General features: G+C 34.8%; 1 protein-coding gene across 7 annotated transcripts in view; it reads left to right on the top strand.

Annotated features, from left to right (window-relative positions):
• The window catches only part of SYNJ1 (synaptojanin 1), an 82,347-nt gene that overhangs the window by 13,793 nt on the left and 41,122 nt on the right, over positions 1–27,432 (top strand). For all 7 annotated transcript variants that reach the window (XM_006920968.3, XM_015596628.2, XM_015596629.2 and 4 more), the window contains exons 3-12: positions 4,235–4,321; positions 5,839–6,106; positions 9,253–9,478; positions 10,247–10,330; positions 15,081–15,142; positions 16,191–16,287; positions 17,427–17,596; positions 18,624–18,705; positions 20,825–20,977; positions 23,138–23,303. In XM_006920968.3, coding sequence (XP_006921030.1) covers positions 4,235–4,321; positions 5,839–6,106; positions 9,253–9,478; positions 10,247–10,330; positions 15,081–15,142; positions 16,191–16,287; positions 17,427–17,596; positions 18,624–18,705; positions 20,825–20,977; positions 23,138–23,303 — 1,395 coding nt within the window. The remainder of the gene's footprint in view (positions 1–4,234; positions 4,322–5,838; positions 6,107–9,252; positions 9,479–10,246; positions 10,331–15,080; positions 15,143–16,190; positions 16,288–17,426; positions 17,597–18,623; positions 18,706–20,824; positions 20,978–23,137; positions 23,304–27,432) is intronic.

Below are 27,432 nucleotides of genomic sequence, written 5' to 3'. Positions count from 1 at the left end.
ATCGGCTCAGAATTACTCCTCAAACAAAAGTCTTCTTGGACAGTCATGCCTACCTGTGGTTAGAAATCAGTAACGAGTAAAAAGAAAGGTTTGTTTTTCCTAGCATCGTGTTTGTTTAATAACAACAACATGAATAGGACAAAAAAAAAAGAAAATACAAAGGTCTTTACAGAAAGCATTCTGTTCCCCTCACTGAAAGCACAGTAGATACCTTGAAAGACTGCAGTAGCAAGAGAGTGACCTGAACTTCCGTTATCAGCATGACCCCTGAACTTCCATTTCCTCTCATTCCTTCTCGTTGTTTTCTTCTATGCTCTCCATATACCCTACCATTTAATAAACTCCACTAGTTTGTCTGATGGTTTTTTATGCTCAGATTCAGGTTATACATCTTGGCAGGAATATGCCAGAAGTGGTGTTGGGTTCTTTCATTGTACCCTGTCAGGTGGCACACAGTTTTGATTCATCCCGTTACTGTTGGTGTTCACTTTGATTATCTAGTTAAGGTGGCATCTGTGAGGCCTCTGGCAGACTTTTTTCCTCTTTATAATTAACACATGTTTTGAGGTGAGATACTTTGAGACTATATAAACATTCCATTCCTCATCAAATGTTCAATTTATGAGCTTATTCAGTGGGTTTATATTCTGTTACTCTTGTAGTTTATTTTGATGCTCAAATTGTCCCAGATTTTACCAGTTGAAGTCCCTTCTAACTGGCTTCTGCATTTTTGTGGCATGTCTCCATTACTCTTTCAATTCTCCATTACTTTCTGGTACAAGAACATGTTCCAGGCTCATCTTGTTTCTGCCCCAGCCCTGGAACCAGCCATTTCCCCAAGGAGCCCTAGTCCCTTTTAGTGGAAGATGCTAATAGACTGCAAAATCTGGGTGCTTGGTGTGCTGGTCTTAGGTCTTGTCGATGGACAGAGCTGAGGAGAATATATATGTCTCTATGTATGTGTACATGTAAATATATGTACTCATTTATATTTATATCTGTTTGTCTGTCTCTCTAGAAAACTGAGTTCACACTGGTAACTCCGATTTCAGTCAACACTGCAGTGTGCATTTCTAATTGTTTCTCTTTTCATATGTGCACTCCTTGTCTCTGACAGTGAGAACCTGGTTCCCATTATCCTTGATCATTCTGCTATATGATCAACCACTCTGCCATTGCCACCACATCCCCCTTCATGGGGGGCCCTCCTCAGCCCTTTGGGGCTTCAACACCCTGTCTGGGCTTCTCTCTAGTGTACCCTGCCCCCTCCCACCCTTCTCAAGCTCCAGCATACCATGTCAGGCCGCTCCCAACATCTTTGCGTGGACACTGCCCTCCTCACCCTGCTCAGACTTCAGTATCTCAGGCCAGGCTGCCCCTCCTGCCAAGTGGATGCCCTCTCTCCCTGCCTCTGGCTTCATATCCATGCACAGGGCCATCCTTCTTACTTTACCTGAGCTCTGACAGCCTGCAAAAGACCTCCCTCCATTCTACCCCAAATCTTTGAAGCCTATATGGAAGAATAAGAAGACATCGACAGTCTTTTACATAAAAAATATGTAGGAAAGCATGGTTTTCTCTTATGAAATTAGAAGTGTCTGGAATTAAAAGTGCATATGGCTCAGAAATTTTATTTACCAATTCATCGAACATAGAATTATTGAACTACTGAGTGCCAGGCACTGAATTAGGCCACTGAGGATAGGGCAGTGAACCAGACAAAGTCCCTTCCCTCATGAAGCTGCATTCTCTGACTGGCTGCTTAAGCTTAGACAAGTTAGCAACAAATTAAGTCTGTTTCTTCACATGTCAAATGGAAATAGTAATTTTTCTCATGGGGTTGTTGTAAAAATAATGTAAGAAGAATATCTAACCCAGAGTTGGTTACTGTTATGATCATCAGAGAAACAATATACAAGTACCTTGGCTGAAGCATTATTGATCACTCTAAGAATGATTTCATATTTTGAGGGGAAACCAAATATTACTGGCAGGAAAAATGACATCTACTCTTTCAGTTATTTTCCTTTGCTTTAGCATACTTTATCTAAGATACTCACTTTAAATTGTGTGCTTGTGCAATACAGAAAAAGTTGAAAATCACATGATATCATTTACATGCGAGATATAAACCTAAAAGCAACAAATGAACAGGACAAACAAACAGAGACTCAGGGACATGGACAATCGGCTAGTTACCAGAGGGTGGAGGGAGGGAGGAGGGGAGAAAGGGAGGTTGACGGGGTAAATGGGGTCAAATATGTGGTGACAGAAAGAAATCTATAGGAAGTGAACACACAGTGTAAATATATATGTGCCTTGCTGTTAAAATGTACAGCTGAAACTTATTGAATTTTGTTAACCATTGTCATAAAAAAAATAGTAATTCAAAAATAAATAAATAAATAAATAAATAGTGTGCTTATGTGTGCATCAGTCCTGTTTCCTGAGCATCAGAATATAATACAAGAGTAGATAACCAAGCAGCATGACATTTGTTTGCATGTTTGAATCAGGTGACGGTCTAATAGATGAGACATCATTGGGCCTGAGAGACATGATATATTCATATATTTGGAATACAATTAATGAAAAGGTAATTATTATGCATTATTAGAAGAGAACATTTTGTTGCATGGTAATTTAAGTTATACAATGACTTGTTTTCTAAGGGAAGGTGATGATTTAATATTAAAAATATGTTTTCTTTTTAACTCTTACTAGCTGCTGGTAGTAGAACCCAAATGATGATTGCTACTGAAACCGATACATGTAGTAATATCTAGATTACTATATTAGCAGTGGTATTTAAAAACATATACCATGTAACTTGTAAAACTCTAGAATGATATTTGCCCTGGAAGCCATGCTTTCTGTCACTAGAGATGTAACAAGTCTAATGTTTTCGGTGTAGGCAATCCTATTTTACTTTATAAAATATAGTGGAAATTTTTGTTGTGATGTTTTATATTTGTGTGGCTTATCATTGAATCTTGGGAGTAACTGTTCTATAAACATAATTATAGTAATAATTATAATAGGGACTCTAGGAATGCAGAATGAAATACAAATCCCCATAACCTAGGGCCTGGTGAAATATTCCCCACTCCTGAATTTCATACTGGGAGATCATTTGTCATTGTTCATTGAGATACCAGCTATGGTTTATATTTCTTTGGTTCTTTGTCAAATTTTTCATAAGTGTATTTGCTAAGAACTAGGAAGATTTTCCCTTGAAATTTTCAGAACTTGTTTTGTTTTCTTGATAGAACTACCATAACAGCCTGTCCTAGGGAAATTATTCTGTGGGTTATATTCATTAGCAAGATAACATTAATTTTATAGCGGAAGAAATAAAAAGCCAAAGGCCAGATTAAAGATTTCCTGTTCCTGTGCTAAACTTTGTAGTATTAGCTTTCATTATTTAAACATTTTATCAGCCTTTTATGTGTCAAGCACTAGTCTAAGTGTTAGGGGTGAAAGGATGAATAGGATGCAAAGGAATTTCTGCCTTCAGGGAGGAGGCTGGCTAATAGGAAAGACAGTGATGAGTCTAAATAAAGTGATAAAATGTTTTGGCAACATGAAGAGGGAGCTCTGTGAAGAACTGCGCTGGCTGAGGAAGGAAAGGTGTCCAGGAAGTGACCCGCCTATGTTTTTGTAAGGTGAATAGAATTTTACCAAGAGACAAAGTTTGGGTAGAGCTTTGCAGGCGGGAGGCTAGATTGCTGTGCAAAGGTACAGAAATGGAAAAGAGCATGTTTGGGCAATATTGAGAATTTAATACGATTAGAGCATAGGATGCAAGGAGTGAAAGGAAGAGGGGGATAATGAAAGATAAAGCAGAAAGAATATATTGAGGCCAGAGATTCTGAAAGATTCCTTAAGGTGTCAGGTGCTGTCCTGTAGGCGGGGTATCATAACACTAAGAGAAGGCAAACAGATCAGTGGGGGAGAGAAGAGAATTCACAACACCCCCAAATGCGAATATTATTAAAGGTAGTACCACAGATCGGAGGGAGAGGGTGGATTCATAGGTAGTGCAGAGCAATTGGTTAACTCTTTGGGAAGAGCAATTAAGTTACTAGTTTGTTAAAATATTTTACTCAATACATTTATGTTAAGAACATGAGGTTAATATTTAGAAAATTTTGATCAAAACTTCGACTTTATAGCTAGATAAAACCTGATGTTTCAGATCACATTTCTTACCCCCAAACTTCTTTTTTTGTAGCATCTGCAGAAAAAGAGGCAATCAAGGCTACATACTCCAAAGTACTGGATGCATATGGACTCTTAGGTGTTTTACGATTAAATCTTGGTAAGTTTATTATTCGGAATAATTCATCTATTTTTTTCATTTCTGTTTTTGTAATTCTAAGGATTTGAAAGAGACTAGTTATAAATCATTTCAGACTCCGCATTTGAGCTGTGTGGTAACATCTTTTAAACCCTGACGAAGCTAATCTTGGGATAATGTTTGTTGATTGAAAAGGCATGCTGCATGCTCACACTCATGATTTTAAGTTCCAGAGGCAGTGCCTGGTTTGAACACTTTAAGAGATTGGTGCTAGTTGTCAAAAGAAAATGAGAGCATTGCCCTTCTTCTTTGCTTCAATGCATTTAGGAAACGATGTTTTAATTGGAACTGCATTGATTTCCCTGGTTTATAGTAGAAAAGACATCTGTTTTATATTCAGAAGGTCTTAGCTTGAGTCTGACTCTGCCACTTAATGTCACCATGGGCTGCAAAATAACTTTTGTGATTACCAATTTGATTGTCTATAACAGTGTGACTAAAATGAGGTGCAAGGTCTGGTACCATTCCATGAACTGTTTATTATTGGTCTGTGCTGAGATGAGGACCTGGCACCATCATGCCAGTCAGCACATGGCTTCCTTCATTGGTAAAGTCATACTATGAAAAAAAAGTCAGCTAAACCAAATGGTGAATTTGGTGATGTAGTTGATTTCCATTCTGGAACAAGCATCTTTTCTCATTGTGAACTGGTAACAGGTCATGGACCATACTTTCAGGAGCACTGGTCTGGAGATTCACCATTTGTAATGGATCTATCACATCTGCCTGGGTGCTTAACTAATATTGTCTTAGGTAACTCTCATAGTCCAGTGAGATTTGTTTTAATCCTATTTTATAGGGAGGTTATCTCAGGTTGGTATGTTAGCACAGTGACTTTGGTCTAGGTAATAAGTAATGGAGCCAAGTCATAGCCCATGCTCAGAGTACATCACTGCTGAATTCCACTTTCATTGGATTTTTGTCAGACTTAGATGAATCTCTATGAAAGTTTTTGTAAACTAAATTGCTTTATAAATTGTTACCAGGGACTCTTTGCCCATATATCATTGTTATCATCAGCTCACATTTTATGCTATTTTTCCAACTTTACTATTTACAGAGAACTCACATTCATTGTCTTATCTGAACTTCCTAACAATCATAAAGGCAAGGTAGGGAAGATGACACATTTTTTTTAACTGCTGTTTCCTAATGTGCCAGTCCGTTTTCCTCCCCACTTGGCCAAGATCTCTCTTTTCACATTTTTAAAAAAATAAATCTTACATACCCTCAGATCAAGTAGAGGAACAATTTCATAAATGTAAGGTTATTCTGTTGATATTTAAATGGTTCATTATACTAAATGTATTTCAGCTTTTGCCAAAATCTCATTGTTAACTTAAACACGTCAATGATAAGTTTAAAATCATCATGATGTCAGATTTAAAAAGGAGACTGGAAAAGAAAGTTGGAAGAAACTTTGAATAGCTTGAAAAATATTGGAACTTTTCATCCCATTAAATCTTTGGTTTTTGCAGGTGATACCATGTTACATTATCTGGTCCTAGTCACAGGATGTATGTCCGTTGGAAAAATCCAAGAATCTGAAGTTTTCCGAGTTACTTCCACTGAATTTATATCACTACGAGTCGATTCTTCAGATGAGGATCGCATTTCAGAAGTGCGAAAAGTTTTGAATTCAGGAAACTTTTATTTTGCGTGGTCTGCATCTGGAACCAGTTTAGATCTGAGTCTTAATGCACATCGCAGCATGCAGGAACACACGACTGATAATAGATTTTTCTGGTGAGTCTGTGTTACATTTTGTCCCTCTGTAATCATGTGCTGTGTAATAGCTTGGCGAATTGGGGCACAGTACGTTCAACAGTTATTTCCAGAGCTGGCAGGGATGGGCATTACTGGTAGAGCACACTACTCACTCTTTCTTGCCCCAGGATCCTTAGCCGAGTATAGGAGACATCCACTGTCAGTTACTGAAGTTGACATGTGACATGAAACCCATTTTCTCTCCCTGATTGTGACTAAACTTTCATTTCAGAAATATACTTAAAATCTTTATTTTAAAATTAGGAATGAATTAGTTGTAATGGAATTATGTTATTCATATTTACTGTTCTTAGTTTTGAGATCTTGTCTCTGGCAGTATTGCCTATTAAGCCAACATTCCCTTATTATTTTTAATTTTAACGTTGTAAGTAGAAAATCTTGATTTAAGAGCAACCGACTGTAAAGGAATAGTATGCTGGGATAAAGTTTAGTACTATAATAAAAATAAGACATAAGTAGGTAACTGTGATATATTCCCTGATTATGCATAATGTGCTGTAATATAAGTGTGCACAGATGAGCAGAACGCACGTGACCATAATTAGTATCAGTTTATTATAGGAGCAGACCCAGTCTTTTGAGTAGTTCTCTTATCTACAACCAGTATCGACGATGACTTTTTTTCCTTAATACCACCAGGTACTAATTATATTTCATTCTGTTTGCATATGTTGTAAGGCCAAAGTCCAGGACTCCGTCTCAGCAGTTCAGAGTCAAGATTTTTCCTCCTGTGTATTCCCGCACCGCCCCCCACTGCCCCACTTGCACTTTCACCGTCTACCTGTAAGGTCCTTGAGTAGCAGTTTCAGGTCAGACCCATTTTACCTAGTTGTCAGAGGGCTCAAAGTCAACAAAAAGAATAGAAAACTAACTTTAGAGGAATAGCTTAGCCGCCTCGTAGCTCACATGGAAGTTTCTCGGCCCTGAGTAGTGGCATGGGGGAGAAAAGAGGGCAGAATGGAAAAAGGCTTCAGAGCACTGGAGTCAGAGACTTGGAGCCCAGCAAAGCAGGAGATGATGGGAGGAGAGGGAAGCGTCAACAGGGCAGATGAATGGACAGAGTCCTGTCTGCTCTTGTCAACCCTATACTTTTTCTGATGGAAGAGACATTGAAGTCCCTGAGAAAGGAAAAGGCGTTGCAGCTTGGCTTCGGGAAGCTGTCCTGACCGCATCCCCGCCCCACCACTCATTCTTACCGCAGATTCCTTAGGTTGACAAAGTTTTCCTTCCTTAATTAGAAGTCCAAGCAGGTACAGCTGTGATGATCAGCAACCAAGCACATTGGCTAAGTTTAATCAGTAGGAATAATTCATTTGTCTTTTCATTCAGTAAGGCTAACTTTAGATCTCAGTTTGAAGAGTTTTATCCAGCAGTTTCTCCAGATTTATCCAGAGGTGGGGCAGAATTAGATGACACATTAAGAGATTTATCCAGTAGGAAACAGGTTAAAAAAGGGGAGGCTGAAACACCAAAGGTGAGCTTTGCTCCCTTTTACTCTTTGTACAGTTTTGCTAAGGATTGCGTTCTCGAGCCTCACTTTGCATAGAAAAATGAAAGCTTTAAGAATTCATATTCATTACACATACCCTTGCAGCTTAATTGAAATATTTTCCAGGATACGGCCAAGAAAGTTTTGTGGCCAGAGTGGTAAATACCTATCATAAAAACCCAGGCAGTTTTACTCCACTGGAGATTCGAAGCTGCTGTCTGTCGAGTTGTTTATAAGTTTAAATAAAATTAAAACAGCAACACATTGACAGCAAAGAAAAAATGTAAACTGACAGCAGAAGGAGAAACTCTGCCTGAGGAAATGCATAGGATCTCACACCCACTTCTCTTTAAATGGGGCAGTCAAGTCTCTTATACCTGAGCTGTGACATGGGACCCACTATGTCTGGATATACTGGGTCACAGTCAATTTGAGCTTTGTCTCAGATCAGTATCAGTGTAGGTACTAGTAAAGTATGGGGGCTTAAGTCATATTTTAAAATAAATAATGGTCATCGGATTTAATGTTATTCTAGTAGTAATCTCACCACTGACATTTCGGTATGCTTTCTTGAATGGAAGGAAGGAATGTGGTTATAGCTGGTTTACCAGAAGTGCACATGACCAGCATCTGTTTTGTTTCGACTGCAGCCTAAACCCTGAGGAGGAGGGGGTTGGGGACTGCTGCTTTAGCAGTATTGCTGTATATTATCGATATTAATGACCTTGAGGCTTCAAGAAAAGGCTGTTACTTTTTTATATACCTTAAAGACAGCAAGATAGTGCAGAGCACTTCAGAATTCAACTTAACATAGTAGGAGAGTTTTAAAATTCAGAGGACCAAGTCTCAGTATTATAGAAAATCCACTTTTTGTTTGTTGAAAGGTTTTTCTGCACCATTATATATTTGCTTGGGTGGTAGGTCTGTTAGGAGTCTCCACATGCATTCTTTAGAGGACTAAGGTTCCAGTGGAAACCCCTGAGGAGACAGCAGGATGAGAAGATGGCCAACCTTGGCAGGACTCCAGCCCTCATCCCTGCTTTAGCCATGGTGACACTGCTTTTATGTAGCCTGATCATCAGACTTCCGCATGTTTGTTTGAATAAAACATTTTGCCCTGAAGAAGTTTGGAAACCAGGCCTCATCTGTTACCTAGAAAGCTAAGAGTATTTGGAGTAACAGAAAGCTCTAGGCATGCATTAATACAGTAGCCACTAGCCTGCCTGGCTGTTTAAATTTAAATTAATTAAAATAGAGCCTCATAAAAGTCAAGCCTTAAAAGTAGAGCTTATAATGTGGCATGGGGATATGTGTATGAAATCTTTTTTGGAAGAGTTAGGTTATAAATACATTATATAAAAAGACAATAGAAACGGGGCACAGATTCTAAAAACGTAACCAATATTCTGCTTTTCTGTGGATCACAGATCACATGCTCAAGGATCTCAGAGCTCTGTCTTTTGATACCTGGCAGAATAAACGTAAATGAATTGAATTATTTTTGGTGCCTTTTCACTTAATAGCATTAAATTAATTTCTAGGAACACCGTTTTAAAACTTAAACTGTATTGTCTAGTACTCAGTAAGCTAATGCAGTTCTTTCTTTTTGCGTTAGGAATCAGTCTTTGCACTTGCATCTCAAGCACTATGGCGTGAATTGCGATGACTGGCTATTACGCCTCATGTGTGGGGGAGTAGAAATCAGAACAATTTATGCTGCTCATAAACAGGCAAAGGCTTGCCTCATTTCTAGACTAAGCTGTGAACGAGCTGGGACCAGATTTAATGTCCGAGGAACAAACGATGATGGTCACGTCGCTAATTTTGTAGAAACAGAGCAGGTATGTAGTGTTTTGTATTGCTTAGTTCATCAATGAGATGAGAGGCACAGAAAATTATAGAATAACAGATTTTTACTTGATTCAGAACTCATTTTGACATCCGTAATGTCATTTTCATGGTCGTTCTCAGCTGCTTATTGGCCTTCGGAAAGGTTACCCTGAAACAGACTTACTTGGTTATGACTCTTCAAATAAATAGCAAGATTTTCACTAATCAGCATGGCATGGCAGTGCCTGTGTTTTGGTATTGAATTAAAAACTCAATTATAGAGCTAGACAACTTAAGAAAAGTGTTTTTCTGTAAAATAAATTAAACCCAATCTTAAATGTAGATATATGTACCATCTAAAAGAAAGAGGTATGATATTTTTGGCTATGAAACTATGTAATTGTAAATTTAGGCCATTCCTCTAGCCCAGCTCAGATCTTCAAGTTAGTTTTTTAAAAATATAAAAACTAAAGAAAAATTAAATGGAAATAGAAAGGTATAAATGTAAGTATTGAGATTCAAAAGGAATTCCTTTTCAAAAGTTGTGATTCTTATATTTTCACTATTTTCCTGGTTAATCTCTATGGAGGAGTTATCACTGATTTAAAAAAATCAAACTTATTTAGTGGCCTATTTTGGATATTTTGTTAGGACAGTTTGTATGTGAAAGATGAATCATAAGCTATAACTAGCGTGCAACGGATGTTAGAAAATGTCTTCTAATGTAGAAGTAACAGCTTAGTCTGTGGAAATATTTTTTACAATATTTTTCTCTGTAGGTCGTGTACTTAGATGACTCTGTTTCTTCCTTCATACAAATTCGGGGATCTGTTCCATTGTTCTGGGAGCAACCAGGGTTGCAGGTGGGTGTTTGGCATTCGGTTTTTTGTTTTTTTCTTGAAAATTTCTATATTTTCTAAATTTTCAGGAGAGTTTATTAGTTCATTGGATGAATCTAAGTACAAAATTCTTGGAATTGTCTTAGATATTTTTTCCTTTAATGTTCTTTCAAATATCCATCAAAATTCAGCTGCCGCGTTTAATATTAAAATTTTGATGTTTTCATAGTATATTATTTTAAAAATATTTCCATATTTACAATCTCAGTATCTAAGTATAAAACAGTTTAGTCTCTGTAGGCAGAAAAATGTAATTAAAACAAAGCTTCCGAAACCAGACTTCTCAACTTGGATCCTTATTCTACCATTGCTAGCTGTGTGATCTTCAGCAAGTGATTTAACTTTTTGGTGTCTAAGCTTTCTTATCTTAAATGGGAATAATAATATTATTAGTACCTACTTCTTAGGGTTTTCATAAGGATGAAATGGAAGGTACTTAGAATAGTGCCTGGCACACACAGTCAGCACTATGTAATGATTAGTTATTGTTATTATCGATAATATATTTGCTACTGAAGTTTTACTTTGTAATTTATATTGATCTGTCATCTTGAATATTTTCTCTGGCTTGCTTTCTAATTTTAAACTTTCCTTTGTTGATATAAATGTCTAATCTTTAAAATATAAGATTATTTTTTCATGTAAGGTCATAATATTGGATTGCCCATAATAGTGTGTTTTGCATTTTATTTTTATTCAAAACCCTTTAATCCCGAAAAAGGAAGTCATATTAATTTTAAGCTTCTAGTATATACTGTCTAGTAAATTTTGTGCTTCAGTCTACAGTATTGAGAAAATGGGCAGAAAAAAATCTTGCCTCCTTTTCATTCATAGCTGGATCTCTCTTACACTCTGGCTATCATGGAGAAAAATTGAAGAGCACTTGAACCTTTTCAATAGTATAGTTTATTTAAGACAGGCCAAGAATCACAAGGATTAACACTTGTACTGCTTTGCTAAGATCTTGAGTTCTTGTCAAGCCTGGTTTGATTTGTCTGGGTTTTATTTTTGGCATATAAGAGTAATTTAAATAGCTATACCTCTCCCTCAGTCTCTCTCAGGAAAGAATCTCATCCCTACACCACTTCTCCTAAGCTTTCGTCATCTGAGAAGGGTGTTTGGAATAATGCTTTAGGAATTCCTAAAGCCCTGCTTCAATGCAAGGCGAGTGCTTTTGCTTTAGAGACAGGCTAAGTCAAGAGACCCTAATAGCCTGCTTACAGGCCCTCCATTATACTGCTTTCTGTGTTATTTCATTAAGAAGTTCAGAATTGCAGTGTCTGATTATTCACTAAGGTTGGATCCTGAGTAGTTACATTGAGGGATCCTCCTTTGATGGGACTGCCTTCCTACTTCCTTCTCTGTTCTGTGGTTTGCCCTGCCACACAGATAGTCTGGCTGGCTAATGTCATGTGATTATGGGCTGAACACTACAGATTTTTAAATTATGCCTTTCTTGATAGAGAAAGTAGTTTCTGAGACATCAAGACAGTTCAACAATTCTGCTTAATGGTCACTGAGTTGCCTATTGCTGTCGGATTAGGTTGAGGATTGGGTCAGCGGTTCTCAACTATTTAGCTTAGTAGTTGAAAGTCAGCCTTTCTTTGAACAGGAATGAATGGGTTTCATGACTGTCTTTTATCATTTCCCCCACCATCCACAAAGAGTAGGCAATAGTGAGGCAATAGAGAATTGATTTTTAAAAAACTGAAAAATAGATATTGATTTTTAAAAGTAAAAATACTAAGTCTAAAAGTTAATTTTCTCATAGAAGATCAACAAGGATTTTTGACTCAAAGTGGTTGTAAATGGTTGTAAGGTGTCCTGTGTATTCTGGAGACCAGAATTTATTTTAGGGGGACCCCAAAGTCGGTGTTGCCTCGTGAGGTGTCCCATTTCAGAAGTCACAGACAGAAAATCCTCAGGCAGTTGTCCCTTGTCTTGCCTCTTACCTTCATGATTAATTCTTCTGAGGTTTTTTTAATGAAAAGATTTTCTAAAAGAATCATCTCACGTGGTTTTAAAACAGATTCATGGCTTCAACTTCACATCAGCTGAAATAGAATCTCTTGGAATGGGGCCGGGAATCTGCGTTTTTAACCAAGTTCCCTTCCAGTCAAATTTGAGAACTTCTGTTGTGCAGGATCATCTTCTGATGACTCAAAGCATCCCCAGCCCCATCTGCTCCAGCGGCCCATGCTGAGCAAGCAAAGGCAGCGCTGTGACATAGCCCCAGCCTTCTCCTAGGCATGCCCCCCTTTTTTTTGTTCACCCACTTTATCATGCCAGTTTAGAAATAAATGTGTGTGTGTGTGTGTGTGTGTGTGTGCGTGTGTGCGCGCACGTACGTACGTATGTGTGTGTATATGTATGTGTGTGTGTGTGTATTTTTTTTTCTTTGTTTGTTTGTTTGCCTGCAAAATTCTCACAGTTTTCTAACTAGTCTCCTCCTAGCTATCTGGCAGTTCTAATTACTTAGGGTACATTATGCTCCTCAGACCTACCAGGCACCGGTTTCTTCATGACCTGGTTTTCCTCTATCTCTCCAGCTTCCTGACTTGCTATTTTCTAACAGGAATCCTCTGCTCCCAAAATTAGGGTTTGTTGCCCTTCAGTAGCCAACTTAGACCTCATAGAACAGATTCTAGTCACTTCCGCACTGACCTCTTCATTAAATCCTTGAGTTCTTCCTGTGTATATTATCTGTACGAGGTGTATAATCTTGTGTACTGTGCTATGAGAAATTCAGAGACTATAATGATGCTTCAGAGAGAGCTTGCAATCTGTTTGGGCAGTCAGGCGTTTTATGGAAAAGGTAAAGATCAATATGAATTAGGTTGAGACAGCGTAAGAGTTGTCATAAGGTGCTACGTGGGTAAAAATGATATTTTAAGTGCTGGCAACTCATTTTACTTATGATTTCCTTTCTCTGAAGTTATTTAGCATTTATGATTTATAGTATTAGGCTGACATTATATTGTAGTTTTATGTTAGTCTTAAGGATGGTGAGCACCATGAACTCTATGCCCAGTATAGTATTGTACACTGAATTTTTGGTCAAATCGAAATTTCAAAATATGTGAACATGAAGCAATACTATTGGTGGAAAATGATGTTTTCTCAATTAATTGGTTTTCTAAAAATATCTTTGATGCAACTTTTTAAAAAAATTAATTGGGTAAATTTTTAGTTAACTTAAAGCCTTAAAACTTTCTAGAGTGCTGCTTTCATCACAATTGACATAACAGCTCTTTTATTATAGAATTTTTTTCTTTAATATCGAGTAATGAAACCTAGTCTGGTTTAACTAATACATTGCTCTGAGTGATGATATAACTAGTTGTGTATACGTGTTAGGGAACCAGGTGGTGGGGAAGAACCAGAGGCATTACCTGAAAAACATGAGAGCTTGTATTTTTTCACCTTCTTGACGGTTGGGAGTATTGCACAAGATGAATATAAATAAATCAACATAATGCTAAATCTTGGACTTTGAGTTACAGGTAATTGCTGGAGATTATGTGAAAGAAAAAGTATTGACTTCTAAATTTCCTGCAAAGTAAAATGCTTACTGTCCTGGGGCACACATCTCTCAGTTTGACATTTTATGTAGACTGCTAAGCACTATAGAATGAAATTAAATATAGATATGACACTAGGCTAATCAATTTCTTACTGAAAAGAAAAACAGCTCATCAGTTTCTTACTGAAAAGAAAAAAAAAGAAAAACCACCAATTTATTAGTACAGTCATTAGATTGTCTCACTTATCAGGACAAGGGGCGAATGCTGAATGAATGATAATACTGTTAATTCAATTTTAGAATTGAATGAGCATATTAGAGCTTATTTTCTGATTTTATTTCTTGAACTGCGTAACTGATTTGGCAACACTTTTCCCATTCCCTCTTTCAAGTCAGTTTGTTCACAGATTAGCTAGAATGAAATCTGGTGAACTTTGATCCCCAAGTCGCAGAAGGAAATGTTTAAAACTTCAGGGAAATGATATGATCTTACTTTTATATTTGTTTTGGCATCTGTTATATTTCTCAGATCTGTGTCATTTCTCTGTCACTCTCCTGTATGAGAAAAGAAAAACTATAACAAAACACAATAGGTGGATGTTTTCCATCTTGTTTCATTCTCTTAACGCAAATTCTCTGATTCTACAAAATGTTCTATTACTATAGTTATGTGACTATGAGATTAACTTTGAAAAGTCTATTTTTCCAGAACAATATTTTTAACACATAGACATTGCTTTTGTAGGCAGCTTGGAAGAGTAGGAATTTAGAAATCTGTTTTGGAATTAATGATATTGACCAAAAGGACAAGTTATTTCACCTGGCTGTATTTGTTTTATTTTCCAAATGGCAGTAATATCTGTTGACTTACACAGGGCACATGTTTGAGCTTAAAACAAGGTAATGTATATGAAAGCACTTAAAAAATATTTTTCATAGATACAAATTTCTGTTAGTTTACAAATGCTTCATAATGGGCTAACTTCTAGCTCTTTTTTTTATGAGGTTATGTTTTAAAAAATAAAAGGGAGCAGAAAGTCCTAAACCTTGTATTTTCAAAGACTATCATGAGTGCCAGTCAGTCATCTGACTTAATGCTTTGTGTTCAGCAAATGGATTTTTGAATATTATAAACAAACAATGACATATCTTTTATCTACATGTTGGCTTTTGGTATTTTTCTTGTTTTAGGTGGGATCTCATCGTGTTCGTATGTCAAGGGGATTTGAAGCCAATGCACCTGCTTTTGACAGGTAAGACTGATTATTTTCAGTGCTGTGAGTTTTGATACTATTAAGCAATGTGACCAGTTGTAATTATATTTACTGATTCATTTCACCTTTTTTGGTTCTAAGTAAAATTTTTCTGATTCCTAATTTAACTAGAAGACAGTGACACCTAGTGTTATGACTTCTCGGGTAGTAGCATTAGATTTGTGGGTCTTGATCTCTTGGCCTTAAAACTACTTCAATGGGTGGTTGTCCAATACCCTATCCCATAGCCACTAGCCACATGTAGCTTTTAAGCATTTGAAATTGACTAGTCCAATTGCGATGTGCTGTAAGTGTAAAATACATGTTGGATTTCAAAGACTTAGTGCCAAAAAAAAAAAAAAAAGCAAATAATACCTTATTAATATTTCTTTTATATATTGGTTACATGTTGAAATGATATTTTAGCTGTATTGAGTTAAATAAAACATGTAAAATAATTTCATCTGTTTATTTTTACTTTTTTTTAAATGTACCTTTTAGAAAATATAAAAGTATATCTGTGGCTCATGTTATATTTCTTTGGGATGGCATTGCTCTACAGCCTCTATAGTACTTAGAAGCTGGACAGAATAGGCTCATATTTGGGGCCTGTTTTTTTAAGGCTAGGTCTATTAAGGAGTTCTTTCTGAATACTCACGGAGCATATGATGTCTTCACTTGCGAGGTGCAGCCTTAGGCCCTCTGCCCCAGCCGCCCTAACAGCCAAGTGGGTGGCTTATGTCCTCTGTGCTTGTCTGACACCATACTCAGAGAGTGGAGAGGGAGCTGGATGACTCCAATAGCTCCAGCATAGGTGGGAGGCTTCATATTGATAAGTCAGAGAGGAAATTGTAATAATACAATTATTGAATGAATATTCATAAATTTAGAGTTTTGAGACTATGTGGAATGAGCTTGTATATAATTTTGTAATATGTTCTGTGAGTTTAAAATACTACCATTTAGGTTCTGTTTAACAATGGATTCCTCTTTATTGAAAAAATTTTAACTTGTCACTTGACATATGCTTATTTCTTTTCTTTTATAGGCATTTTAGAACACTTAAGAATTTATATGGTAAACAAATAATAATAAATTTGCTTGGATCTAAGGAAGGCGAACATATGCTAAGTAAGGCTTTCCAGGTAAGAATGGTATTTAAAAAATAATGTAATAGGGTGATCAGATTCTTCCAGGAAGTCAATTACTTCCTAGAAAAAGGTTGGATACTTGTTGCAGCCATTAATTCTTTGGGGCTATTAGGAAGCAGTTTAGGGTAATATTGCTGAAATTGGGATTATGGAAAGGTTTCAAGGCAATTGACATTGTTTTCTAAAATGAGCTTATTTATGTTCTGGAGAAGCAGAAGCATGCTCTTCCCCAACTCCCCAAAATGTTCATCTGTCACTGATAGCAAGATACCAGGCAGTGTCCTTCATCTGTTCATTGCCTTGCCTATTTCCTAGAAACCACAGTCATTGTTTTCAACCTATGAAATGGTAAATAATGCTTTTGTATACATGCAAGACTATACCTTCTTATGTTGATGAAAGAAAATTTGAGAATTTCAAGTAAAAAAGGACCCAAAGAAATGTCTGACTTCTAAAGAAAAAAATATTCCTTATAAACACTTATTGAATCAATAATTAATTAATATAAATTATGGTGCTACACAGAATTCTAAGCTTAAACAAAATGGTTAGAAAACATTTTCTTAAATTCAGTCTAATGAAGTCCAGAATTAACTTAATTTTTTGGCTATTTTATTGTAACCTTGTGCAATAGATATTGTTAATAAACAGATCATACTTTAGAGAATGAGCTTTTATGTACTTTTAAAACATTTGTATGTATTAAATAAAGATATAAAAAATAAACTTTTAAATCTTTGATAAGCTTTGTCTTAAAAAATGAGGAACTTCTTTTTGTGATTCTATAATAAATAGAAATGGTAATTAAATTTATGTTATAAAAAATGAAATACTAGTGGTTGGAAATAATTTTCATTTTCTAAACCAGATAAGAATATTATTTAAATGATTTGACATATGTCACCAAATCTCTCAGGGATAGTATATGTGGTTTTAGGAAAAGTATGCTATTAGATATCAGCAAGTAATTTTCCATTTTACTGTCAATGTTGGTGAAAGCTTTGTAAGATTAGTAAGATTTCAAGGAATGATGCTGAGGTTTTTGTTTTAAAGATACACTTCCATTTGTAACATATATTGATAGGATCATATTCATTTAACATTTAGATGAATATTTGCCTTTTTACTTTTAGAATCATTTGAAAGCTTCTGAACATGCTACTGATATCCAGATGGTGAATTTTGACTATCATCAAATGGTTAAAGGAGGAAAAGTAGAAAAATTGCATAGTATTCTTAAACCTCAAGTCCAAAAGTTTGTGGATTATGGATTTTTTTATTTCGATGGAAATGAAGTTCAAAGGTTTGATGCTCTCTTTCTCTTTTCTTTAAATGGAACTCTGCTATAATTTAAAAATTGTTCTTAACATTGAACTCTTAAATTTCTTTTTTTAGATAAAGTTTATAATTAAATAAAATATCCTCCTTTATTATACTTGATTCTAGGCTTGTTTTTTTTTAAGAATTCAACTAGTAATAATAGTAGTTTACATTATTGGGCACGTACTATGGGCCAAACAGTGTGCTTAGTCTTTTACATGTGATGCTAACAATAATTATAGGGCTAGGTTCTATTATTATCCCCATTCACATTTGGGAAAATTGATGCATAGGCTACAATCTGCCCTAGGTCCCCATAGCTGGGAAGTGTTAGAGCTGGGATTCATCAGGCTGCAGACCTCAGGCTGTTATCTATGAGGCTGTTCCAGATCTCTCTTAAAACAATTGTTTTAATGTTTCTTGACCTCAGTAAGGACAACGAGATGCAAATAGAAGTAAAAGACATTGCTTTTTGTCTGCTTTAGTATAATTCAAATCTTTAGTTTTTGCATATAAAGTAGAGGAGAAAAGTTAAATATTGAAAGATTAAAGCTCAGAATATAGGTTGAGGTAAACTTTAGTAAACAAAGCTCAAATTTTTAGTTTTTTCATTGTACAATATGTAGTATCAATGCTATAGAAACTATAGGATAGTCAGTAGAGGTAACAGATCTTAGGGTTGTAAAATTCATTCCATAAATATTTGATAATCTTTCATGTGCAAGGAAGAAATCTGAATGTATGGTTAGTGCTGAACTACTGGCCTAATTAAAAATAAGTGAGTGTGGATGAATAGATATGTGATAAAGAATATATGGCAAAATGTTAACAATTGTAGAATCTAGATGGTGGATATATGGATGTTCACTGTAAAATATTTTTTTTATATGTTGGAAAATTAATAAAAAGTTGGGAAGGGAGAGAAAGTGGATGCTACATTGTAATCACCTTAATTTTTCTGTTTGTTTGAGTTTTGTTGCTTTTGCTTAATTTTATCGAATATGTTACAGATGCCAGAGTGGTACAGTTCGAACAAACTGCTTGGATTGTCTTGACAGAACCAACAGCGTGCAGGCATTCCTTGGCTTAGAGGTAAAGAACAAATGAAAATGTGTGTACGTGACTTGCGTTAAAGCCTCTTCCAGTGGTTTTGTAGTATTTGTTTCTCATTAGTTAATTTTTCACAAAATAAAGTTATGTTTCATTAAAGGCATTCTTCTCTAGTCATTCTTTTTTTGCCCAAATCCCTTTCCATTTAAATGTTACCTTTACCTGTTCTACAACTCTTTGTGTAGCTATTTCCCTTGATTGTTCCTTAAGTTTCCTTAAAAAATCCTGCTATTTATACTATTCCAATAATTGCTTTATTTTCTTGTCATTTGGAAGAAGAAAAAAAAACATTTTTTATATACATATAAAAATACATATGGAAACATTTGGCCTTTATTCTCTGTGTTGTCTTTTAAAAGTCTCTTCGCAATTGGGGAGGGTCTGTTTTCACGTGTACAATCTGATAGGATTATATTTTGATAGAGTCTGTAACCCAATATAGTTTATATAGAGTCTGTAACCCAATATAGTTTATATGGCATTGTCAAATCAGTAGCTATAAAGAACAGAATGCCATTGTTAGAATGAAAGTGAATGAGATTCATCTTTCACAAAGTTTTTGTTTAAAAGTTTTTTTCTTTATAATTTATTCATCAGATTATCTAATGTAGACGCAGTCTCAATTATTTGACAAACTGTAGCAATGCTGAGCTTGCTAAGTCTTTCCGGTTGTGCAGCAGTCAGGGTCATAAGGCTATGGTGGGTCTTCGTTTAGTTCCATAGGATCTTAGCACAGTTCTCAAATGCTATAAAAAATAGGAATAGGGAATAACAAGTTCTTACTTCCTCTAGTTAAATGATCTTAAATTTGGTTAGAATATTGGTTAGTTACTCTGCAGCTGAGGTTCATTCTCAAAAATGAAAGTATAGCATGTAGAATTCTCTGTTACAGAAATGTATCTTTCAAGTAACCAAATGAATTTTACTGTTTTGCTTTTTTTGAAATCTGTCATTGAGATTTATCATTTAATTTATTTAGAAAATATGACATAAGAAAAGTGAAAGCTGGCATTTGGATGGAGTTTATCACATGGCTTGCGTTTGTTTCTAGTTTTGTGTTTAAGTAGTTTACTTAGATACTGAGAGTAAGCTTCTTGAAATACTTGAAAGTCGTCATTAAAAGTATAACAGGTGTTAGTTTTCACTAACACTGACTTATTTGATTATCCACTGTTGGTAGTCAGGTGTGAGAATACTCCCTTGTACAGAAATTGGTTAACTCGTTACCAGTTCAAATAAACCCCGTTCAGGGTTTTTTAAAATATGATTTTAGTGTTTGATCCCTCTAGAGTTATGGATAAACTCCATACTTATAGCTAATAAGATTAAAAAAAATGCAAATGGAAAGGAGTTATATAAAAATTCAAGGCATAGAATATGACTGGATTCCAAACAAGACAAGTAGACTAGATAAGGGTTGTACGTTTCTTTGACTCTGGCAGATTTCAAGGCTAACACTCATTCTGAATAAAGACTAATACCTTTCTAGACACTGCTACTGTTATCTGTGATGAGGGAATTGTGGTAGCCCGAAGATCCTTGCATTCCGTGCATGCTGTGTTCCCTCTAGTTCTCTGTTATACACGTTCCCAATAGAGATTTTATTCATAAAAAGCTGTTATGACTTTATCCAGAGATATGGCTTTGTCTTTATTTTTCTTTTTTTCTCATAATCTCTTGACCTTAATTACCCAAACTTATAAAACCAAATCTAAAAATTAAAGAACTTTTGTTATTTCTATATATATTTAGATAAACTAGGTAAATATTTTTTTCTGCTTTAAAGCATGCTATTGAATAATCTAGGTGGATAAGGTAAACATATATAACTTACAGAGATATTTTAATAAGATAAATTTTATCATTTAACTGGAAAGATTTTCTTATTACTACAAGGGAACATTAAATTGCTTATAAGTTTCATTGTGTGATATTTACTTTAAAAATTTAAAGTGAGAAATAACAGCCTAGTAAACCGTTAGGTTTTCAGAATCCAGTTCCACATAGTCTTATAACTACAAAGCTTTTGGTAGTTCTTAAAAAGTCACATCACAATTAAGATATTAATGCACTTATAAAAGTTTCTCTTTTGTTGTTTTAGATGCTGGCTAAACAGTTGGAAGCTCTTGGCTTAGCTGAAAAGCCTCAGTTGGTGACTCGCTTTCAGGAAGTTTTTCGGTCCATGTGGTCTGTGAATGGTGATTCAATCAGTAAGATATATGCAGGAACCGGAGCTCTGGAAGGAAAGGCTAAGGTAAATATAGATCTATCATGATTATGAAAGATCTTCTTTTTCCTCTTTTAATAATGCCTTTAAATCATCTTTTTTTTTAATTAACTGTTTTTTAGAATTTTATCTTATTACGCTTTTATTCCTCTTTAACTCTCCCTTCTCTAGTGGTATTAATGACTGAATAGAAGGTAGTTATTTCCCTAGGTTGGGGGGCTATGTCTGTGACATATTTAGTCATGTAGTGATAATCTGCTAGGCCTATATATGTATTGCTTACAATTTTAAAATGATTTCCCCTTGCATATTTGTTTTACTTTTCATATTGTTTATTTTTATCATAAATATAATTTTTTTTAAACCATAGTCTTCCTTATAAAGAGTCCTATCTCATTTGGGTTTGTATCCCCAGCACTTAACACAGTACCTACTGTTTAACAGGTATGTGACAAACGCCGGATCTGGAGAATAAATCAATGGAAGATTTATGTAACACCGACTATGAACCCAACATTATTAGGGCTTGATTAAGTTTTTATTCTTTTACTTTCTTACCTTGAAAAGGAGGCTATCAGAATGTGCAAAAGCAGTGTAAGATACAGACTTAAGTATAACTTTGTGTCTCACCATTACTTTTTAATTACTGGTATTATCTACAGACTACGTTCACTCTAGTATTTGGCTGTATTGAGGGACTTAGGAAGCATACTTGAGATATTTTTCATTAATTTATGTACAATATTGACTTTTTAAGTCTCCTGACCTCAGATGAATTTATTAATAACATCTTAAATCTCTACATTTCCTCAGATTCAGGAATAGAAACAAGGACATTTACCATTTTTATTTCTTATTCAGCCTCTTCACTATAGCAGCTGAAATTCTTCAAAGACCATTCATCATCTAAATCTTCTTTTCATTTCCAAATCTACCTCTTCTTCTGTGTCTCATAAAGTGTCATGCCTCTGTCCAGAGGTGTTGGCTTTACCTGCAAAATACCCTTTTGTTCAACTCATAGAAATAATATGTATTGACATTTACAGTATTTTCTTTTAAGTGGTCTCTATTTTTGAAAACCTGAAATTGTTAAACTTTCATTTATTTGTTTTAAAGAAAGAACGTAATTCTTGCTGATAAAACCTGATTCTCTACAACTATTGCTTAAAATATTCTTTTGCCTTTTTGTTTCTACACTATGACAATATATGTACAGAGGTTACATATATTTTCAGTGGTCTTTTATCTCTAACCTGATGATATGGAATTTCATATGTTAATATACTAGTCTGTATTGAACTAAAATCTAACATCTGAACTGTTCTTTCTTTTCCTTTCTCTGGGTTCCTTTTAATTTCCTGATAATGTGAATGGTGAGTGTCTTTTCAAATAATGTCATTTATTAATGGTATCACATGAAAGGGAATAACATTTTAAGCCTCAAATTACTATTACTATAATTTTTTTAAGGATTAAAAATTATATATAACAAAATGTTTTTCGAAAGGTTAAAGTTTTTTTAAACAATTATCAAAATCTGTAAGATCAAAATAAATCTTCACAGTAATATAGGCTCATTAAAAGTTATAATGAACTCACTGTAGGAATTAGCATAAGTTTATTATTTGTTATTATTTATATTTACATAGGCAATAAAATGACTTAAAATATGTAGACTGTAGTTTTCATGTAATATTTTTCAATTACATTATAAATTTCTTTTTAGACTAGACCTTCATTCTTATGTTCAGTTATAGCTCTAACTAATTTATTTGGGAACAATTTCAGTTTTATTTTCTACTATTAAAGTACTTTGAAGTTTTTCTAAGAGTGTGTTAAATATCTCCCCTGCTTCTCTTCACCCATCCCATCCCCACATTACATTGTAAGAAGTAATTTCCTCGTTTTAAGTACACTTCAGTTTATTTTCTTTATAGTAAGCAATTGGAAATGCTTAGTGCTCTAGATATCATTACTAGATGATGACTGAGCTTTTTTCATCTCTGTGCAAAAGAGGAAAAGAAGCAGTGACAATTTGAGCCATTTTAATGTGACAATTTGATATTCAAAATAGAATGATTAGGTCTTTTTTATTAAGGTAAAAATCATATAAAACTTAGTTTCAAAGTACCTACTAAGCCAAAAATATTTAGAATGAAAGTCCATGCTCCTTTTCCCCCCCAACAGGCTGGAAAGTTAAAAGATGGTGCTCGGTCTGTTACTAGAACGATTCAAAATAACTTCTTTGACAGCTCCAAGCAAGAGGCCATTGATGTCTTACTCCTGGGAAATACTCTAAATAGTGATTTAGCTGACAAAGCTCGAGCACTTTTAACTACTGGAAGTTTGCGTGGTATGCATACTTTATCTTTTACTTTATGTTACTAATATTTCTTCTAAAAGTATAAGAGGTAAATGTAAACTTATTTACATAAATAATTTTTAGATTGCTTAAAATAGTTTTGGAAGGATTTTTTATCACTGTGAGTTTTAAAAAGTGCATTCTCCAAAGACAGTCTGTCTTTTACAAAATATTATATCATCAGTAGTATTATTAAACCATAAACTGAGGCATGTTTTCTTTTATAGATTACGATTGATGGAGTGAATGGTTTAAGTATTGCTAACTTTACATAAAGCAGGACTTCATAGAATATTCAGCTAACAGAGCACTTAGCTTAATTATGTAGAAAACAAATGCTTTATTGAAAAAAACAATACCTATTTTGGTCACTTTGCTAATCACTACCCCAAAAGTTTCTATAACTTGGTCTTACCTTTTCATTGCTATTGTTTGAATAAATATTAAATCATATTAATCAATAATTTAAAATACTGCTTATTATTGGATACTGTTATCCCCAATTTTAATATTTGACATAAATATATGGCTTTCAGGATGGCTTATGTCTTTCACTGTATCTTTTATTAAAGTCAAAAGAAGTTCTGCTCACATCAGTGAACATATATTAAGTAGTATCATGGGAAAACTCAACGTTCATTGTAGAACTTAATAAATTAGACTTCCTTACTCCATATTTTTGCTATTTTAACTTTTCAGCACTCTGAACATTTTTATTTCTTCTGTTATCTCCAAACCAAACCTTTCAATTTTCCCTGTTCAAGTAGGAGAAATTATTCTTCGTCAAGTAATGTACTCTTGGATAATTATTTGGTCAAATAGGTTGTCATGGATTCTTTCAGAATTCTGCATGGTGCCGAAGGTAGTTAATTACAATGAGCTCCTCGGGGATCTTTTAGTAGGCCAGGGAACTGAGACCTACTAAAGCTCTAAAAACAAAATCTGATCGTAGCTACTGTTTTTAACCTCCGGCTTTCTTCCTGGCTTCCAACAGTTTTGCATCTGATCACCTCTTTCCACCTGTGCCTACTTTGATATGAAGGCATTAATAAGCAACAATTCCAAGTAAGCAACTGAAGGAAAGAAAAGAAGTGAGGGACCTAAGATTCTCAAACTTGATCATCAGGTTTTCGTTTCCTGCACATTTTACTAGATGTAAAATACCTTTTAAAAAAAGTACAGTCAGTTCTGCTGTAACACTTATTCTAAGGATCAGAATTTGTTCCAACAGGGATGATATATTAGGGAACCTTTTGAGCATAATACCAATTCCGCATTAGTTTCTGCATGATTTCACCAGCAATAACACTAGGTAAACACAGAAAACTGCACCCAGCAGAAATGAGATGAGTAAAAATATACAACACATACTTACACATATGCACACACCTCAAACATCTCACTGCCTCAGTTTACCAGCTGTGTTATGAGCCATACCCACTTACATCTGGTGTTGCCACTTTCTGTCCAATGTCAGAGAACCTTTCTTCCATCACTTACAGTGACAAGCTGCAGTCCTTCTAAAGCACATTACTATGAGCAAATTTCAGGTGTTTTTCAAGATGAGGTGCCATATTTAAAGAATATTCATACGCCTCTTAACCATTTAACATGTGTAAAACTGTGCTGTTGTTTTCATTAGGTTCCTAACTTTTTTAGTAGGTCGCTGCTGATTTTTTTTTTTGCCCTGACCTCATTTTCCCCATAAGCCCCATGGCTGTGGGAATTTGCACAATTTTGGACAGCATGGTGAGTTTTTTGGAATTCATATGTTTTGTTATAACTGAACTGGTCGTACGTATTAATCAGTGAGTCTCAGAAGGAATACTAAAAGGTGTGTATGAGGGCGGTGCCTTCCATATGCTCAATACCCTGCAGCCTCTTAGGTTTTCAGATTTATATTCTCCCTCACGTGTGTGCACATGCACGCACACGCACGCCTATGCACATACATACGTACAGGAGCAGCCTGAAAAGCAGGCCTACGACCTTCTGATTGTGTAACTCTGACATCACTGAGTCACTGTAGGATTTTTCTTAGATGCAGAAAGTGTGTATCAGCTATTGCCATTTATCTTTGGTGTCCTATAGCTATCAGAAAAAGTGAAGTCATCAAATTGACTCGAAAGAAATGAGGCCATCTTAGACTGTTTTGTGATAACACTCTAGGTTTTAACTGTAACTTGCTGTTTTACTAATGATTCTTTGTTTTCTTCTTGATGCATCCATAGTTTCTGAACAGACATTACAGTCAGGTACAGTATAGAAAATCAATCGCTACATAAAAGCAACTTTTTCTTTACTTTTTTAAAGTTGATATTGTAAATAAATAAAGCTGTATAAATGGAAACTTTCTCTTCTTTTTCCCTCAGATTCTAGTGGCGTAAATTGATACCTTGTTTTAATCTGAAAAAAAATTTTAAGTTTGAGAAAACTAAGTCACTCCACTTAGAAGGAAATATACAGTGTTCTTTGTCATCCTGTAGGAAATGCTTAATTCCATTTAAATACAGCTCACCTAGTTTTAATTTCACTTTTATAATTCATTGAATAAACATTAGTGTTTTACCTTACTCTTACTATACTAATGGACAAACCCAGATGTAATGATTTTGGATTAATTTCAGAGTACTATCTATGACTACTCAACATATGTTTCTCACACATAATATTTGAAAAGGCATTGACTCATTTTCTCATACTGTGGATGAAATATTCTCTGTAATCACAAGACCTGCACTAAAATATGATCTGAAATATTTTAAAAAGCATCAAGATTGCTAACAGATTTAGAGTTATGTGTATAAGACCTAAAGGTCATTATTTTCTTGCCCTTCCTATTCATAGGAATCTCATGCCTTCATTTTCTGGACAAAGTTTACAATCTGGTCTTCAAACTTGAATCTGTGGTGAAGGGAACAAGAGCTAATGTCTTGCCAGAAATTTTGTGGAAAAAGACATTTTTTTCTTTCATTCACTTTAGATTTGGTATCACTTAAGATTTGTTTTGCTTATTGTTCTGAATGTGTTGAGAAACTTGGTTATTATTATTTTTTTTTTTTGGAGAAGGATAGAGGAAGAGACTGCTTCAGATATTTTTTTGAGTTATGTAATGAAATCTATTTTCTGAAATGATAGTATGGTGTTTAAGATGGACATCTGCTCGAACATACTCATTTCTTTCTATACTTTAAGGTGCCAGCCAGTTAAAAAAAAGCTAGGATTTTTCAAAACTTTCTTTTCCATTTATAAACTGATTTTGTTAGTTCACACAACATGGCAATTTGTTTTTGTTCACACAATTCATCATTTGTCTTCCTGGTTATTTTAAGCTGTTAAATCATTATAGAACTTGTGTTTTGATATAGAAAGGATTGCAGAAGTCATTTTCATAGTAGTAACAATGGCAATGACTTCAGTGATAAACACCAGTGATTCTTTATCTAGGTACAGCCAGCTTTTGATTAACCATACGAACAGACCTGAACAAATAATCTGCTTTCATACACGTAATCAAATCAGATAATAAGAGGGCTAAAAACCTGCATTTCTGCCCTTGGGATCAAAGATGGTACTAAGATGACATTTGTCTTTTTGACTCTCATTTTTGCTATATTTTGGTATCATAAAATAAATAATATAATAAAATAAGATCATGTGGCAAAAGGTGAGACTCATTTTGAAATTCTTTTCCTCTTACCAGTTAACTGCCAGTTAAGTGCATGTTCTCTTATTTTACGTGAAGGTCCTTTTCAGGTTCTATCCACCTTAAGTGCCAAAAATTTAACTTAACCAAAATGAAATGTGGTTTAGGAGGAAGAAAGATAGGTAGTAGTCAAAAAATATGCAGGAAAGGAGATTGAAGATCCAAAATGTATGGAACATTCATTCATTTAACAATTATTTATTGAGCACTTACTATGTACTAGGCACTCCTAGTCACTAAGACGTTGCAGTAAACAAAGTAGACCAACATTTCTGCCCTCATGGAGCTTTCATAAAATGCATAGTTTATAAAATATATAGTTCATAAATGGTGATAAATGCTACAGAAAAAAATCAAGGAGGGGATATGGAAGGTTAGGGACAATGCAATTTTAATAAGATGATCGGGAAAAGC

The sequence above is a fragment of the Pteropus alecto genome, unplaced genomic scaffold (assembly GCF_000325575.1).
Source record: "Pteropus alecto unplaced genomic scaffold, ASM32557v1 scaffold3, whole genome shotgun sequence".
In the NCBI taxonomy this organism is placed as follows: Eukaryota; Metazoa; Chordata; class Mammalia; order Chiroptera; family Pteropodidae; genus Pteropus; species Pteropus alecto.
The sequence above is the reverse complement of the archived record's forward strand: the minus strand, read 5'-3'. Positions and strand labels throughout refer to the sequence as shown.